Source organism: Peromyscus leucopus, chromosome 19 (assembly GCF_004664715.2).
Source record: "Peromyscus leucopus breed LL Stock chromosome 19, UCI_PerLeu_2.1, whole genome shotgun sequence".
Taxonomy (NCBI): Eukaryota; Metazoa; Chordata; class Mammalia; order Rodentia; family Cricetidae; genus Peromyscus; species Peromyscus leucopus.
In genome coordinates, this window is record NC_051079.1 from 2,417,996 (window position 1) to 2,436,651 (window position 18,656).

An 18,656-nucleotide genomic window follows, 5' to 3' on the forward strand; every position below is an offset into this window, starting at 1 on the left:
CTCTACTAATAAGGAAATTCCATGGAATCTGTCTGATAATCAAAGGGATTTATTCTGGGTTAACTCACAACAAGCATAAAGGAGTTGGTCGAAGGATCCAGGAGGGGTGGGGTGCGGTTCTCTGGAGAACTTTGCCTTGATCCGAAGCACCAGCATCCAAGACCATAAGGTAGCCCGAGAGTGTGAGCGCATCGCATCCCAAGTCTTAAGGGTTAGTGTGTGTCTTTGTGGTATCATCAACCCATCCCACCCCCACTCCCAGCCTCACCCCACCCCGGGGTGAAGCACTGACAACCTCCCCTACGGTCTACTTACTGCGTGTGTTGTAATCTGTGTGGCTGTGTGTTTTCATTAAAAATACATCTGAATATTTCTTCCCAGGATTTCAGATAGGTTATTGTTGACATATACTATTAGCTACAACATGATTTAGCACATGTAGCTTATGACACATTAGCTTTGAAAGTATTGGCCTTGTTATCTACATCTTTAAATACCAATAGATAATATACTGTTAAGGGATTATACAGAATTAAATGGGTGATAGACTAAAAGCCTAAAGTGTGTTAATTATATTGAAACTAAATTGTCATTTACTTGATAGAAACATTAGTTCTCAGTCTGGAGAGAGCACTCAGTGGATAAGACTGCTTACTGCTCTTGCAGAGGACCCAGGTTCAGTTCCCAGCACTCCTAACTGCTCACTTACCTGTAACTCCAGTTCCAGGAGATCCAGTGCTCTTTTCTGACCTCCACAGCTTCCTACGTGCATGTAGTATACATGCTTACACTCTGACACACACATACATACAGTAAATAGTTTTTTAAATGTTAATTCTAATTAACATAGAATTTATTTTTAGTGTTCTGAAATACATGGACTTTTCCTATTAGTCACTGCTCTTGGTTTATAAGAAACACTGTAATAGTCACACAGACAACTCCAAACTGTCGGTGGGGCTGTAGAGATAGCGGTGGAGGCCCGTGATTAGGAGCGCTGGCTGTTCTTCCAGAGGACGCAGCGACCGCCTGGTGGCTCCTACCCCTCTGTAGTGGGCTCTCATGCCGCCTTCTGGCATAGTCACACCTGCGGACAGAGCACTCATACACATGAAAGAAATGGATCTTAAAAATCTGTTACAGTTCTCTGTACTTCTCTGAAATTTAAGGCAGTTGTGATCGCCTTGAGCCAACTTTCTCAGTAACTTGCTCTTCTCAACGTGTTCTCCTTTTGGATAGCAGTTTGTAAAGATAGCAGTTACCATCTCACAAAGGCAGCATCATTTCCTCTGACTTCGGATACACCCTAGTGTCACTCACTTATGACCACCTGAATTCCCCTAACTCACCGGAGCTGAATTTGATGTTACAGATTTCCTGTGTGGCAAGATAATTATTAAGTGAAACTGCAGTAAGAAATTATTCAGTAGAAAAGAAGAACAATCTCTATCATTCACAGAAAGCAAATAATTAAATAAGCTGGACTTTGAGGTCATAGCTCTCTTGGATCAAAGGAGGCTGTATAGAATTTCAGAGGATTCATTTTATTGACTCTAAAAATGAATTTGTTGTATGATGTCTTTAACCATTGTTTGGATAGTTTTTGTGCAAGTTCATTATTTCCCAAGAGTAATTATATTTGACAAGATGAAATGTTTAAAGTGTTTCTAAGCTTGTTTAGAATTACGTTGTTGATCCCAGCTTCACCTCTGGGACCATCTGGAACATGACCCTTCTTGTTTACTTGACTTCACTTTTGGTACCTCAGAAAACAACTGCCTGGCCCACCTTGCTCTCTAATTTCTCGGCTGTCCTTCATGAGGACTCTTCAGAGTCCATTTAAGTTTTGCTCAGTTACCCAGGTAGGATCCAAACACAGCAAGACTGCCAACTCCTTATCTTTGTTTCTTTTTACTTATGTATGTTTGGACAATATTAAGTAAAAACAAACTTACATATTAGTTTATCTTTTCTCTGCCTTCTATTTGCAAATTTGTTATTTTAAGTATAAATACAGGATTTCAGAGACATGGTTTAATAGTTCATTGGAAAAACCTTTTATCATACACACACCTTTCTTTTGTTCTTTTTTAAATTTTTGTTTGTTGTTTTTGTTTCTCCATACAGGGTTTCTCTGTGTAGCTTTGGCGCCTTTCCTGGAACTCACTCTGTAGCCCAGGCTGGCCTCGAACTCACAGAGATCCCCCTCCCTCTGCGCCCCCCCCCCGCTGGGATTAAAGACGTGCACTACCACAACAGCCCAGCTCCTTTACAGCCCAGCTCCTTTTTAAATTTTTGTTAATGTTTTCTTAATCTTTTTTCATTCCCCCCTCCGTGTGTGTGTGTGTGTGTGTGTGTGTGTGTGTGTGTGTGTGTTTTGATATGATACCCTGTGTGTCATAACAGCTGTGTGTCTGCAGTTATTTGTGTGTAGCTGTCAGAGGACATACAAACATATGATACACACCTCAGGCATTTGTCCTTCTATTTGAAGCAGGATCTCTTAGTCAACTGCCACTTATACCAGGCTAGCTTGCTTGTGGATTCCTGGGGATTTATCTATCTTTGCCTCCAATATTATATTAGGAGCCCTGGGATTACAAACACATGTACTGTGTTTAGATGTATGTGGGTTCTAGGACTCCAGACTCAGGTCCTCATATTTGTATGGCAGCTGTTTACTCACTGAGGCCTCTCCCTAGCTGCTTAGGACCCTTTTTGAGATAGCACTTTTGGTTAATACTTGCTTACATTTGTGGAACTAGGCTATATCTTTCCTTTTTACAAACCTCCCATGAAAAGAAAAGAGGGAAGTGCAGAAGCATACCTAGTCAGCCAATAAGGAAAGCTGAGCGCAGGAAGGTTAGATAACTTACTCAGTGTGACCAGACACTCTTGACTTAAAAAGCCCGCCATAGGCTGCCTATACATAGTGTCACCCTGTAGATGGCAAAGCACAAATTCTCTCTTCTGACACATGTATTCCTGTTTTTAAATTTTAAATTACATTTGTGTGTGTGGTGGTCTAAATGAGAGTGGTTCCCAAAGGCTCCTGGATTTGAGTACTCATCTCTAGTTGATGGAGCTGTCTGGAAAAGATTGGCCGTGTCGGAGGAGGTGTGTCACTCACAATGTGAGCTCTCAGCTTCTGTTTTATGCCTGCCTGCCTGCTAATGCCATGCTCTCCACCATGATGGTCTTAGACTCTAACTCTGAAACTGTAAGCCCCAAATAAACTCTCTTGATCATGCTGTTTTATCACAGCAATCGAAAAGAAACTGTGTGTGTGTGTGTGTGTGTGTGTGTGTGTGTGTGTGTGTGTGTGTGTGTGTGTACACATACATGTGTGTAGTAATCGTAGGATAACTGGGGTGTCAGTTCTTTCTGCTGTGTGGATCCAGGGATCAGATTCTGGCTGTCAGGCTTAGCGACACACAGCACGACACACAGCACCTTTACCGGCTCAGCCGTTTAGTGGCCCCAGCATTTAGTCTTGTGCTGTTGCACTTTCCTGCTTCCAGAGGTTCCCTGAGTTCAATTTGCCTCAGTGCAACGCACATGGTGGCTCATCAGATCCATGCTGATACATGAAGATTCTTGGCTGCATCTCTCTTTTCCTTGTAGCCTTGGTCAAGTGTCACATATTGCTGATGTAGAAATTAATAAAGCATGATGATATAAATGAGCAATTATTTTTAATAGATATAAATAAGTATAAAATAATTAAAAACTAGAGTGACTATAAGAACGGTTACTAAAGAATTACATGTTAGATATATATTGCACAGAAAAGTAGCTAAAAATAATAGCACATTGTATATTTAAGAGTAGTTTGGTGTACAGAATATATGGTGCTTTTTAAATGTACTTTATAAAATGGGTTTACAAAGCGAATTTACTAGTTAGCTTGATTAAATCATTTCACAGTATCAACATATCAAAGCATGATATATACATATATTATGTAATGGCACCTGTGTGTTATATACATATCACATATATATATATATATAGTCATTTTTATCAATTAGAAAAAATTAATTAGATATTAGCTCTAAGGTTGTCCTTTATCATATATTATAGAATTGTAGATAACAAATAATACTGACTTTATTCAGGAAATTAAAGTATAAATATTTGTTAGGAAACATTTGTCTTTGTCCTAGATTTATTTTTATTTTATTTTAAATTATTATTTGTGTGTATGTGTGTGTGCGCGCGCACGTGCGCACGCACATGACACATGATATACCTGTGAAGGCCAGAGGACAACTTTGTACAATCATTTCTCTCCCTCCATCCTTACATGTGTTGTGGGGACACAACATGCACCTTCACCTACTGAATCGTCTTGCTGGCCTTCTGTCAGTCTCTGCTGATTGTAGTTTATAAAATTCTTAAGTAGTTCTTTGAAGTCAAGTGACAAGTTAATTTTCATAATATAACTAGTTTGGTCTTTAAAAATTAAATGGCTGACAGAATAGTACTGTTCGTTAGTTAATAAGATCAACAGTGGTTTGGCATAGGTCATTAGGTCATACAACTCAATCCAAACCCAGCTTTCCTAGGTCGTTTGAAACACCTTCACTTTGGCCTCTGATGCTGCTTCTGCACTGTCTCCTTCAGTTCCAGATGTTCCAGTTAGGTTAAGAGTTCTGTTGATACTCCCCACCTTGTACTGACTTATCTGCATACTTCTCTAGTCTCTGGGTTTGGAACATTAGATGCAAGGGATAGCGTCTCATATCTTTGTATTTATATTCTACTATAGATACACATTATTTAGTAGATGTTTTAGTAAATATTTACAATTTGTCATTTTTCTCCAGAAATGGTCAACAGGATCAAGTAGCTGAGCTTGAATGTGAGGAAAACATTATTCCAGATTCACCAATAACATCCTTTTCATTTTCTGGCACTAACCGGCTACGAAGAAAGGAGAATCTCCATGTCCGATACATAGAACAAACACATACTAAATTGGAGCACTCTGTGTGTACAAATGGTAAGGATCAGAATTGTGTTTTAGTTAGCTGGTTTTGTAAAGTACCCACCTACTGTTTTATGTATCCTGTTTTGGTGGAAGGAAGCTGGACATTGTTCAGATAATCAAAGATATCACTGAAAGTTAACCTCCATTAGTAAAATGACTAATAAGGTATTTTTCTGCTGGCATTATATATAGAGCAATAGTTCATCTGAATATGTGTGCATAGTCTTACGTGTGTGTTTGTGTCTGGGTATATATGTGTGTGCCTGGAGCCCACAGAGGTCAGAATAGAGTTGGATCCTCTGGAACTGGAATGACCAGAGGTTGTGAGCTGCCTGCCATGTGGGTGCTGGGAACCAAACCCAGAAACTGCACAAGCAGCAAATGCTCTTAACTGTTGATGCATCTCTCCAGCCTCTGCGTGGAATTTTTAATGTATATATTTTATTGAACCTATTTCTTTTCTTTTTGAGACAGTCTCTGTTCCCTTGTCTGTCCTGGAACTTACTTTGTAGACCAAGCTGGCTTCAAACTCACAGAGATGCACTTCCCTCTACCTCCAGACTGCTGGCATTGAAGGCTTGTGCCACTGTGCCTGGCTAAATGTACCTTTTTCATTTGTTTGTTTGTTTTTGTTTATGAGACAGGGTTTCTCTGTGTAGCCTGTGGCTATCTTGGAACTTGTTCTATAGACCAGGTTGGCCTCGAACTCTGATCTGCTTGCCTCTGCTTCCCAAGTGCTGGGATTAAAGGCGTGCTCCACCATGCCTGGATTGTGGAAACTATTTCTAATTCCATCACAGTTTACTATTTTGGCTAAATGCTTCAAAAACTACTTTTTCAAATGGTCTTATACTTGTAGCTTATGTGATATGACACTGATTTTTTTTTATTGCCCATTTTAAGTTAAGGACAAAGTCTAATTCTTAACCCAAAATATTTGAAACATTTGGAAGAAGGAGGTTTACTAAGTTGTAAAGATATTTGTATAGAGTGAATACATTGTTGATAGTCATGCTTTTAAAAAGTATGTAGATCTGTGTGGCTCGAGAGGTGCCTTAGCAGTTAATAACAATGGCTGCTCTTTCAGAGGGCCCAGATTCAATTCCCAATAAGCACATAGCATAACACAACTCTCTTAACTCCAGTTCCATGAGACCCAATGCCCTTATCTGGTCTCTGTAGACATCAGGCACATATGTGATACACAGATATACATACAGACAAAACACCCATGTACATGAAGTAAAAATAAATAAATCTAGGATCCTGGAAAGATGGTTTGGTAGTTAAGAGTACTTGTTCTTGCATAAGACCTGGGTTAGTTTCCAGCACCTATATGGTGACTTATACCCATCCATAACTCTAGTTTCAGGGATCTGATTCTGACATCTATGGGCATGTGGTATAAATAGGTATATGCAAGTAAGACATGCATGCATATAAATTTGTAAAATAAATTTTAAAGATTAATTAGGTCTTTATTCTTTGAAAGTGTAAGTAAGTCTTATTACACTTAAACTGAAAGTAGAAGTGTGTGAGTCTTATGAAGAGACAAAGGAAACTAGACTAGAAGGAGGTGGGGAGGGTGATGAGAGGGCCAGGTAAAGGAGGAGTATGGAAAGGTCAACACTAATGGCCTTGGAAAACCACATGGAAACCTGCTACTGCAGAAGTCCCAAAATACATACATATGTGAAAGGAATTTAAATGGAGTCGCCATATAATGAGGGAGACAATGTCCCAACTAGACATCTTAAGCCAAGTAAAACTTGCAGTGCCAGGAATGGGTTACATCTAGTTGAATTGTTGGCCAAAGGTGTCTCATAGACCACCACCTCACAAATATTACAGGCTATTTCCAAGGCTGTTGGTTGCTCTCCACAACCTGATGGTAAGGCCCCATTGTTGAAGACACCACTTACATCATTGAGCATGAAATTGAGATGGTGCCTAACTAGAAGCTACACCCCTCTTGACTATCATTCATGGTTCTGGAAGGTTTTATGCACTAAAAGAGGAGAAAAGTAACCACTTTCACCCAGCTACAAAGCCTATAACCTACAACAGACACCTGCCTACAAAGTATACTGGCAGTAGTGGCTCAAATGTTATGGGAGTGACCAGCCGCTTTCTGATTGGATACAAGGCCCACTTCATGGGATGGACCCCTACCTGATGCTGCTAATGTGGCCAAGAACCTGAGACTAGATAAGTCATGGACCTAAGGGAGAGTCTACTACTGTTACTCTGCTAAAGGAATAGAGCAGTAAAATTACTCCTACAGACATATTGCTGTACCCGTAGAGCAGAGCACTGTTCAGTCCCCATCAGAGAAGCTTCTTGCAGTACATAGTAATTAACAAAGAGATGTACAACTGAAAACATAGAGCGTGAAAGACCGTGAAGCACTCAGCCCTAAATGGGATGCCTTTATCAAATCCGACTCATGGCAGCTCAGGGATGTGTGCAGAAGAGGAGACGGAAGATGGTTAGACTCAGAGGTGGTAGGTGACTCCAGCAAACAGCTTCTTCCAGACACGGAGGCAGGACTGACACACAGGAGCTCAGACACTGGCAGTGCACACAGGACCTGCAGAGATTTAAACAGACAAAACTCCAGCACGGAGAATGGGAAGTGGACACAAAGTCCCACCCCTAACTAAGAAGCTGTTTATAGTGATAACTGCTGGGAGAGGAGAAGCAGTTTTCTTCAGTGGAGTGTCACTAGGTTTACCAACCACACTGCAGGCAGGCCCCTGGCCCTGGAACAGTCATCTAGCCAACACAGACGGGCTCCATGGTGTTTTGTGTGTGTGCGCTTTTTTTAAAGTTAGTCTGTTTTGATTGGGGTTTTATAAAAAAATATTTTCCTGGTTGTTTTGTTTTTGAGAGTCAGAACGTGAAGTTGAATTGGTTTGGAGGATTTGGGCGGAGAAAATATATGAAAATTTTTAATAAAAATTAAAATTATAAAAAAATAGTTAACATCTTTATTGTTTGAAAAATGTAAAACTTGGCAGTTTTCTTCATTTTGTGAGTTTTTATCACCATCTAGTGGAAAACAGAAGAAATATTTTTAAATCCTTTATCTAATTGGAGTTAAAATATAAGACTTTATGTCTTAAATGAATATTTATTGGTCTTTAAGTTTTGGCAAGATCTGAATCATGATAGACAGCTATCTGTATAATTTAGATCATGATTAAATCTATCTATATGAACCTGTGAAAAACAACTGCAAGCGATCTTTTTTTTTTTTTTTTTTTTTTTTTTCAGAGCTGAGGACCGAACCCAGGGCCTTGCGCTTGCTAGGCAAGCACTCTACCACTGAGCTAAATCCCCAACCCCTGCAAGCGATCTTATAAGTAGTCATTTATCCATAAAGTCTTCTGGCTTATTTCCTAATTGTAGAAAACAAGCATATAATATAAATACTTTAAAACAATTTCTTTAAATCTTATTCTATTCATTTTTTCACTTAGAAAGTAAAAATAATTTTAAATGATTTCATGACTTAATTAGTGCTATTCTTTTTATCATATTTACTTATCTTAAAAGTTTCTAACACTTCTTAATTTTCAAGTTATAATTAAAGTACAGCTTTATTCCTTTGCCTTGCCTTTTGGTTATCTTTGAACTAAATATTTAAGCAGTAGAAATATTTCCAATAAAGCATGTTTCAGTTTCCTTTCAGGACAGATTGTAAAGAAACATGGTGCAGCAACATTTTCAGTAAACTTAGTGCTTTGTCTTATATAAGAAAAGTGGCTGAACTGTCACTTCCTAGGTAACTTAGGTCACAAGAAAGTAGCCTGTTCTGAGTTCCCTCTCCCACTATCCTAGCCTGTAACTTTGTTTCTCAGTGAAACTAAAGACTTAGGATTGCGTCAATAGAATGATGATTGTGATGCATTAAAGACAAGTTTATTTGACTTAGCAGAATGAAGCTTGATAGTATCTTTTATCATTGTTTATTATGTAACTCTCTTTTTCTTAGAATTAAGAAAAATTTCCAAGGCTTTAGCTCCTGCACCACAGAACTCTGAGGAACATGAAATTCTTGTGGCTGACACTTGCACTCAAAGTCACTCTCCACTTTCTAGTAAGTAGATACTGATGTTGTAAGTTTAAGATTGTGGTTATTGGTAGGCAAAAATGACCAACAGTCAGAATTAGGCAGTATTTTAAAGGTATGGTGTTTTTGATATTATTGTTGTTTTTGGTTTGATTTGGTGTGGTGTTTGGATTTGGGTTTTGGTTTTATTTGTTTGTTTGAGACAGGGTTTCTCTGTGTAGCCCAGGCTGGCCTTGAACTCAGAGATCCATCTGCCTCTGCCTCCTCGGTGCTGGGATTAAAGGTGTGCACCGCCACCACCTGCCCTTAAAGGTGTGTTTGAGAAAGTAATCTTATGCTAGTATTAATTCATGTAATGTAAAATGCTAATAATTTAAGTAAGAAAGACTTTATTGTGATTTATTCCTTTATTCATCAAATATTTAAGAGTCTTCTATGTCAGGCACTAAACAAAGAAAGCCTTTGCCATTTTGGAGCTTTCAGTCTGGTTATGGGAGAAAGAAAATAAATTCATGTCAGGCAAAGTCAAGTTCTCTGCAGACAACGCAAGGTGAGAAGACAGCAGAGTCTCACTGTAACATGACACTCGGCAGAGGCTAGGGGAGCAGGTGGTGTCCAGGGGCAGCATCCTGAGCAGAGCACAGCTTCAGTGAGCTTGCTGGGAGCATTGTGGATGTTAGTTATTTAGCTGCGTTGTGTTAGCAAGGAAGTCAGAAAACGAAAAAAAAAAAGAAAAAAGAGAGTAGCAGGTGGGGAGAGAGTGGTGGAGAAGGGAGAGAGAGAGAGGGGATAGGGTTGCACGGGGGTGGGGCAGGTCAGTCACTTTCCGTGTGCGAGATCACATGGAGTGCAGCTTAGTAGCATGTAAGTCTGGATTCTGGTGCGAGGGGGGGGGGGGGGGGGTGCGGTTGGCTGGGGGGTGGGGGGGGGGGGGGGGGGGGGGTGGACTTAGTGGAAGTCTGCTGGTGCAGGATGCGTGAAGGGAAGAGTGATCGGGCACCAGGAATAATAGAACTGTTTCTTCACAGAAGAGATGGGGATAGTAGGGTTCCAGGGTATGGAGAAGCTTAAAATTCTCATTCTCATTCTCTCTCTCTCTCTCTCTCTCTCTCTCTCTCTCTCTCTCTCCCTCTCTCTCTCCCCCCCCCCTCTCCCCCCCCCCCTCTTTTCTCTCTCTTCTCTCTCTTTCTCTCTCTCTTTCTTTCCTTCTTTTTTCCAAGACAGGGTTTCTCTGTGTAGTTTTGGTGCCTGTCCTAGATCTCACTCTGTAGCCCAGGCTGGCCTCGAGGACTCACAGGGATCCGCCTGCCTCTGCCTCCCAAGTGCTGGGATTAAAGGCGTGTGCCACCACGGCCAGGCCTAGTTATTTCCCCATAGAATTTTAGTACTGTAGACACACAAAGTACTCTGTGTGTTATTTGTACTTTATACATAAAAACAATAAGAAAGATATTTTTGTCCCCAGAGCCCCCTTTTCTCTTTCTCACACACCCTGACAGTGTTGCAGCTGTTTCTATTGTGATGTAAAGGTGATAAAATGAAGAGGAACTAACAAAGTAGCCATGTAGCTTCCAGTGGGAAAGGAGACTTGACAGTAGTGACTTTTAAGCCAGCTGAAGAGAAGAGGAGGAAGTGAGCAGCTGTACTGAACAGTGCTGATAGAGGATAGTACTGAAAAGGTGATGGCCTCTTAGACTTGACCATGGAATGTGGGTACATAGAGATCATTAGGACACTAGTAGCATGATTCCAAACTTGAAAGGTACAACAGTGATTATCTGAAACTATCATTAAAAAAGTGGAGGCTGAAAAAGCAGAAAGCAACTAGTCACATGTAAAAAAAAAAAAAAAAAAAAAAAAAAAAAAAAAAAAAAAAGCAGAAAGCATACATGTCAGTTGGTGAGTCTTCTAGGGTATTGTTCAGTAAAGAGAATGGGACAGTGGCTAGCAAGAAAAATGGGTCAAATTGCCTTATACTTTTAAGATTGGCAGCAAATTTCTATGCTTGATGAGATGATCATGTAAAGGAGAAAATGAGGAATACACAAGGAAGATGAAATAACTGCTAAGTCATTGAGAAGGTGAAAGCCATAGGCTAACTGAAAGAATTAGCAATGTTAATTAACTGTTTCATGTCCTGTTAGTGGCAGACTGCTATTCTAGAGGCCACAGATGATCTTGTGTTGCTGTGATTCTGTAGTTATTTGGACAGTTGTGTTTGTACGTGTGTAGGCTGATTCCTAGCCCCGCCCAGGGTGCTCGGAATAGAGCACATGAATATGGCAGGTACTCGGTGCTCACTGCTCCTTTTTCTCTTCTGGGGCTGCCTTACTCCATCATTGCCTTCTTGTCTTGTTTCTTGTTCTGGTTGTTATTTGTTTGTGTGTCCCTCTTACCCCGGGCTAGAGACTGAAACCAGAGCTTTCACACATGAGGCAAGTGGCTTTGCTACTGAGCCGTATCCCAGGCCTGTCTGCTTATATCTTATTGTATCTCCAGCTACTCTGCTGGTCTTTTCTTGTTGGCATGTACATATATATTATCTTCCATTAAAAAAATCCTCTTCTTAATCTTTGCTGCTTTAGCTATAGCTTCTCCTCAAGGTTAAGGGAGTAGTCTGTTCTCAGTACCTTTGCTTAACGCTCATCTATTCCAGCCTACTCTAGAATTGACTATTCTCCTGCCATGTTCCTTGTGATGGAAAGAGAAAAGAATACAAAGAGGACAGACGAGAAGGACCCAATACGGAGAAAGATAACGTGTTTGCACACACTCTCTCTTACTGATCTAGACTGCTTCTTGAAAAAAGCTATCAAAGTTGTTGTTATCAGGGAGGGGCACTTGAAACAGAGCTTGCTAATGTGCTTTCTCTTTCTGTAAAATCCTCAGTAGTCTGCTCCTATTCATATGCTCATAAGAGCCCAACCTGAATCTCTGTTCAAGACTTTGCTCCTGAATTCAGAGTAGTGGATCTGCTTGCTGTTGAGAGTTTATCTTCAGCATGTCCAAAATGGAAGCTCTCTCATCAGTCTTAATCTTTATCTTTACATTCAGAGTCTCAGTGATGACACTGTACACATCTCTTTAGGTTTCCTCAGTCAGAAAGCTGAGTCGTCTTAGACTTCTGCTTCCTCATTTCTAAGCATCCTCAAGTTTCCCATGGATTCTGCTGCCTCTCTGCCTGTTTTACATCTCTCTACCCTCTGTACTAATTCCAGCCACCAGCATCATCAGAACTGTTGGAGCACTTCTGCTTCATTCTCCTGTCAGAGTTTGCTTCTTGGCTGAGTTTGTCATAGTCAGAATTATTCTTCTTACCCAAGTGTTTACATCTGGCCTTTCACAACTCGTGACTCTTCCTTGTTCACAGGAGAAATTGTGAGCATCATTTGGCCCTAATCCACAGGTTTGGGCTCATGGCCTACTTCTGTCTTCCACAATTCAGTTCCTAGCTATTAAAAATGCAATTTTATTCCATATATCTGTATCCTTAAAGATACCCGAAACTTACTTTCTGCCCCCCTCCTCATTAAGTGGCCACACTTCCCTTTACCTTAAGGACCACTTTAGGTGTTAGTTTGTGTAGTTTGTCTTGATTTCCCAAAGGAGATTCAGGGTCCTGAATTTAAACCTTTATTGTTTTTTACATTCTTCTGCAAATTCTTTTTTCCCTTAGAAAACAGAAATTCTGTTTTCACCTTTCAAGTGTAGTCACTAAGCTCCTTGAGAAGAAAGCATGTAACCTGCTTGTTATACTCAGTTCATTATGGAAAAAGTAGAAAACTTAGGTGAATTAAGTTTTACAAGTTTGGAGGCTAAGTATCTGTAATGCATTGCTATCTATAGAAAATATTTTGGACCTATTGAATAGAGTTTAAAGTTTGTTCACTGTCATCTTAAAAGGGTACCTTTTTTCCCTATTCTTTGATTTTTTAATACCTTTATTCTCTCTAATTTTTGTGTTTTTTTAACTATATCTACTCTCTAAAATTATATAATGAATATTTTTTTCTTCTTACTCTAGAAATATGCGGAACAAGCAGTTATCCCACTGATAAGTCACCTTTTAATTTAGACACTGTTGTTGCTGAAACACTTGGAATTAATGTTCAAGAAGAATCTGTAAGTAATCAGTTTGATAATTATATGAATTATTAATAATTGATGTGTCTTCTTGGATCCATTCCTGAAGAATTAAACAGGAGCCAGTTATAGTGGTACAGGCTAGTAGGATATGCTGAAGAGACAGGGGCAGAGGGACTATGAAAATGAGCAGGAAAAAAACATTTATTTTATTTTATTTAATTAACATTTTCTTCATTTATTTTATGTAGCTGGAGTTTTCTCCAGTCCCACTCAGACCCAAGTAAATACACAGAGACTTATATTACTTATAAACTGTATGGCCATGGCAGGCTTCTTGCTAGCTGGATCTTACACCTTAAATTAACCCATTTCTATTAATCTATTAATTATAAGTTGCCACGTGGCTTGTGGCTTACCGGTACTTTACATTCTGCTCCTCATGGCGGCGGCTGACAGCATCTCCTGACTCAGCCTTCCACTTCCCAGAATTCTCCTCTCTCCTTATCCCGCCTACACTATACTTCCTGCCTGGCTACTGGCCAATCAGTGTTTTATTTATCAATCAATCAGAGCAACACATTCACAGCATCCCCAGCAATTTTACATACCGAACAGTTTCCCCTCCATCCTCTCCTCTGGTTCCCTCCCTCCCAACTCCACCTCCCCCCACCCCATCCACTCCTCCTCTATCTCCATTCAGAAAGGGCAGGCCTCCCATGGGCATCAACAAAGCATGGCACATCAAGTTGAGGTAGGACCAAGCTCCTCCCTCTGGACCATTTCAGGGGTTAGGGAGAAACCTGGTGCCAGGGAAACCCCCAGGAATCCCCAAGGATGACCCCAGCTAAGACTCCTAGCAGTAGTGGGAAGGCGCCTGGACTGGCCATCTACTGTAATCAGATTGATGACTACCCTAATTGTCATCAGAGATACTCTATCCAGTAACTGATGGAAGCAGATGCAGAGATCCACAGCCAAGCACTGGGCTGAGCTCCTGAGAGTCCTCCTGAAGAAAGGGAGGAGAGAAAAATAAATTTTATTATTTATCCAGTCAGCATTGGATAAAGGCTTAGAACAGAACTATCCTTTCCATGCAGTCACAGCCACAGACTCGGGATGTGAACTGAGTTGAGGCTTAGAGGATCTATTCACTATTTCTGTTTATATGTACGTCTACGTGTTAGCGTGAGGAGCAGGCACTTGTGAGCTGCCAGACGTGGGTGCTGGGAATCAGATTCTAGTCCTCTGCAGGAGGAGCCAGCGCTCTGAACCCTGAGCCGTTTCTCTAGCCCCAGACCGCGGAGTTTTCTCTCGTTGTTCATGGTACTGGTATGAGAACCCGGGGCTTCCCAAATGCTAGGTTAAGTTCCATTTTGATACAACTTGAAGGACTGGGGGTTGGATTTAGCTCAGTGGCCGAGCACTTGTGTACTGTGTCACAGCCCGGAGTGTGACCACCAGCACTACAGAGACAAACAAGTGACAGCTCTGACACAGTCCTCCTCCGCTCCTGCCAGTAAGTGTGTGTGTGCTCTTAGAAAACTGTCTCTTCGCTGTCTAACACAGTCCTCCTCCGCTCCTGCCAGTAAGAGTGTGTGTGTGCTCTTAGAAAACTGTCTCTTCGCTGTTGCTCAATTTCTAAAGCTTGAGTTAATTTTCATTCCATTTGGAATTTAACCTTTTAAAATCACTCTAAAAAGTGATAGTGGGTAATTTTAGCTTCTGAATATTTAAATATGTTTATAGTTTCTAGTTGCTTACTATCCTCCATAAATCTAGCAAGTTCAAATATGAAATATATTAAAGGAGAAGATACCAGAGGACTTTTCTTAGAGTCTGATTCACAGGTCAACAACATCTTTATCATTCTTGAATGTGTTATAGGCTCAGAATCTCAGTGCTACTGACCTTGTGCTTTAATGATTCCTGACTGACTTGTATGCACATTAAATCTTGAGAATGCCCTCTAAAGGATCCTTTTCAATTCACCCAGGTTTACTACCCTTCGTCTTAATGTATTTTGTTATTGAAATATTTCTATGCAGTAGTAAATTATATAAAGTATTAAAATATTGGTAGTATCTTCTTTTCATATTTTTTTATTGTGATAAAATTTAGGTAACAATTAGTCACTTTAAAGTCTACAATACAGGGATAATTATACATTCACAATATTATACAACTCCCTAATTATATAGTTCTTCATTCTGGTTTCTTTTACTTCTTGTGCTTTTGAGATTTATTTGCATTGTATCAACTTTAAGCATATTTTACTATTGAAGGAACACCAAGGTCCTGCGAGCCCTCTTGGGGATGAGCTCTACCAGTGTCTTGAAGGAGATCACAAAAGACAGCCTTCGGGGGAGTCTGCAGGAAGTAGTGAAGATAGCTTAAGGTAGTGTGGGACACACAGTGTTTGTTTGTTTGGGTTTTTGTGTGTGTGTGTGTGTAGCTCCATAAACACTGTAAGGCTTAATTTCAGCCATACCGCATTCCCCCAAAGTGGCTGCAGATACTATTTCTAGATCCTTTTCCTGCATCATCAGGCAGCATTAAGAGCTCCCAGTCTTGCTTTATCCCATTAAAGACATAGTCATTACTGTATCTCCAAACACTAAATGGTGTGAAAGATACATTTTATGTTTTTTTTTTAAAGATATATTTATTTATTATGTATACAGTGTTCTGTCTGCACGAATGCCTGCAGGCCAGAAGAGGGCACCAGATCTCATTACAGATGGTTGTGAGCCACCATGTGGTTGCTGGGAATTGAACTCAGGACCTCTGCAAGAGCAGTCAGTGCTCTTAACCTCTGAGCCACCTCTCCAGCCCACATTTTATGTTTTGTGTGTGAACCTGTATGTGTTTATGTGCACCATGTATTCCAGGAGGTAACAGAGGTCAGAAGGTGTCAGATCCCCTGGACTGGAGTTAGAGGTGGTTGTGAACCACCATGTAGGTTCTGGAAACCCAACCTGGATCCTCTGCAAGAGTTGTTGGTGCTTTTAACCCACAGAGCCATCTCTCTAGCCAGTTTTTTATTTTGTTGTTGTTTTGTTTTTCTCTAATTTCATAATATTTAACAATACTTATGTTGATAAAGCATTTTGCTTGCTTTTTTTTGGGGTGGTTTCTGTTTTTGGTTGTTTGTTTTTTGGGTTTTTTGTTTTGTTTTGTTTTTTCAGACAGGGTTTCTCTGTGTAGCTCTGGCTTTTCTGGAACTCCCTGTGTAGACCAGGTTGGCCTCAAACTCACAAAGATCTACTCACCTCTGCCTCCTGAGTGCTGGGATTAAATGTATGCACTACCACCACCTGGCCCTTGCTTGATTTTTTTTTTTTAAGATATCTTAATTACTCTTAGTTTATCACGATAATAACTTGTCAAGTGAGTTTTATTACCCTGTTCTTCTTTAAACAGATAACAAAAATGTGGCTCCATAAGGTTGAATATCTTATTTAAGATCATATAGCTATTAAGAGCACTTACCAAGCTCTATATTCAGTTCTGTAGTTAAGAATTTTTTTCTTGGAATTACTCCTAAGATTTAATAATAACAAAAGGCTTTTGAGTCCTCAGTGGACTTGTTTCCACTTTCATCTCCTGTTCTATCAAATGAAAAGAAACCAAGACTGTATCTTAAATTTGTTGTAATCATCTGCCTCTAATAGGTAGGTAATGCCTTACTATTCTGTATCAAGAAATGTTTTTTTAGTTTACTGGTCTTTTAATTTTTATCGTGTTTTTCCATTAAAAAAAAATCTTGCATCATTCTTTCTTTATTTAGATTTTCAGACTCTGCGGCAAGGACACCTCCCCAAGAATTTACTGTTCGGGTCTCGTCACCTGTCTTTGGAGCTACCTCTACTGTGAAAACTCATTTGGGTTTGAATACAAGTTTCTCCCCTTCTCTCTTAGACATTGGGAAAAGAAACCTTTTGAAGACCGCTCCCTTTAGCAGCACTTCTGTTTCTAAATCAGAGAAAGCTAGGTCAAAATCTGAGGACAGTGCTCTTTTCACACATCATAGTCTTGGGTCTGAAGTGAACAAGGTCATTAGCCAATCATTTCCTAATAAGCAGATACTTATGAATAAAAATGTAAGTGAATCCATAGATGAGCAGGGCAGTACTGATCACATTAAAGACATTATTACTGATAAATATTTGGTGCCTTTGAAATCACTGGGAGGCAAAGCATCCAAAAGGAAGAAGACTGAGGAAGAGAGTGAGCATGCAGTAAACTGTCCCCAAACCTGTGTTGATAAGGAAAACACTCTGCCTTTCCCAATGGAGAATCAGTTCTGCATGAATGGAGACCATGTGATGGATAAACCCCTGGACCTGTCAGATCGGTTTGCAGCTGCCCAACGTCAAGAGAAGAGCCACGGAAATGAAACTTGTAAAAGCAAGTTTAAACAAGTGCCTATTTATGAGGCTTTGAAGCCCGTTCCAAAGGGCTCTTCCTCAGGTCGTAAAGCCTTGAGTGGGGCCTGCATATTAGCCAGAGATTTTTCAGAGGCGTCCTGTTTACAGCAGTGTGTCCTGCAGTCCTCTGGTAAAGTCTCTCCAGACCCTAAAACGCCAGTGCAGATAAAAGAGGAAAGGCCTGTCTTCAAACCCCCTCTGTGCTCACAGGAGAGTTTGGAGACAGAGAGTCTTCGTAGTGACATGAAGGTTTGTGTTCAGTGTTCAGAGAGTTTGATTAAAATTGTTTGTGATTTCACTTAGGTACTAATAATCATTTCCGTTTAGGGTACTGGTTCTCTGGTGCCAGCCAGAGTCAAAAGCAGATCAGTCCATGGAGGATGTGAGCCTGCATCAGTTCTTCAGTTAAATCCCTGTAGAGCTGCTAAAGCAAAGTCTCTGCCAGACCACCAAGGTGTGTGCGTTGTCAACAGGCTGCTGCTCCTCCTCATCGGGTGACGTTTACATGCCTTGTACAAAAACTTACATGCCTTATACATCTTTTTTTCCTGTATATATCTGTGTTTAATAGCATTATTCTCACTCCTTTCATTTTACCTTGGACTTTTCTGCTCTTATGCTTTTTAAATTTTTATTTTAAATACTGTGATATGTATTTTTAGATGGTTTTGTGGATTTACTTATATAGTTATTTCTTAATTTCTTTGCAAAAGCTTTTAAAAAGTATTTTAACCATCCCACTGGACTTTGGTTTGGTTTTGGGTTTTAGTACTTTAGAGGGAGGCAATACTAGGGACTGAACCCAGGGCCTTAAACATGCTAGATAAGCAACCTGTCACTAAGCTCCATCCACAGTCCTAAACTGTACAGAATATTTAAAAATAATTCATCGCTGGGCTGTGGTGGCGCACACCTTTAATCTTAGCACACAGGAGCCAGAGGCAGGCAGATCTCTGAGTTCAAAGACAGCCAGGACTACACAGAGAAACCCTGTCTTGAAGGAACAGTAGTAGTAGTAGTAGTAGTAGTAGTAGTAGTAGTAATTATTCATCATTCAAAACTTGTTCTTTACCTC

At 40.2% G+C, this 18,656-nt stretch overlaps 1 protein-coding gene across 2 annotated transcripts in view; it reads left to right on the plus strand.

Annotated features, from left to right (window-relative positions):
• Window positions 1-18,656, plus strand: part of Rbbp8 (RB binding protein 8, endonuclease) — a 98,250-nt gene that overhangs the window by 56,473 nt on the left and 23,121 nt on the right. For both annotated transcript variants that reach the window (XM_037196952.1, XM_037196953.1), the window contains 6 exons: window positions 4,830-5,005; window positions 8,991-9,095; window positions 13,093-13,190; window positions 15,437-15,549; window positions 16,942-17,830; window positions 17,909-18,035. In XM_037196952.1, the coding sequence (XP_037052847.1) occupies window positions 4,830-5,005; window positions 8,991-9,095; window positions 13,093-13,190; window positions 15,437-15,549; window positions 16,942-17,830; window positions 17,909-18,035 (1,508 nt within the window). The remainder of the gene's footprint in view (window positions 1-4,829; window positions 5,006-8,990; window positions 9,096-13,092; window positions 13,191-15,436; window positions 15,550-16,941; window positions 17,831-17,908; window positions 18,036-18,656) is intronic.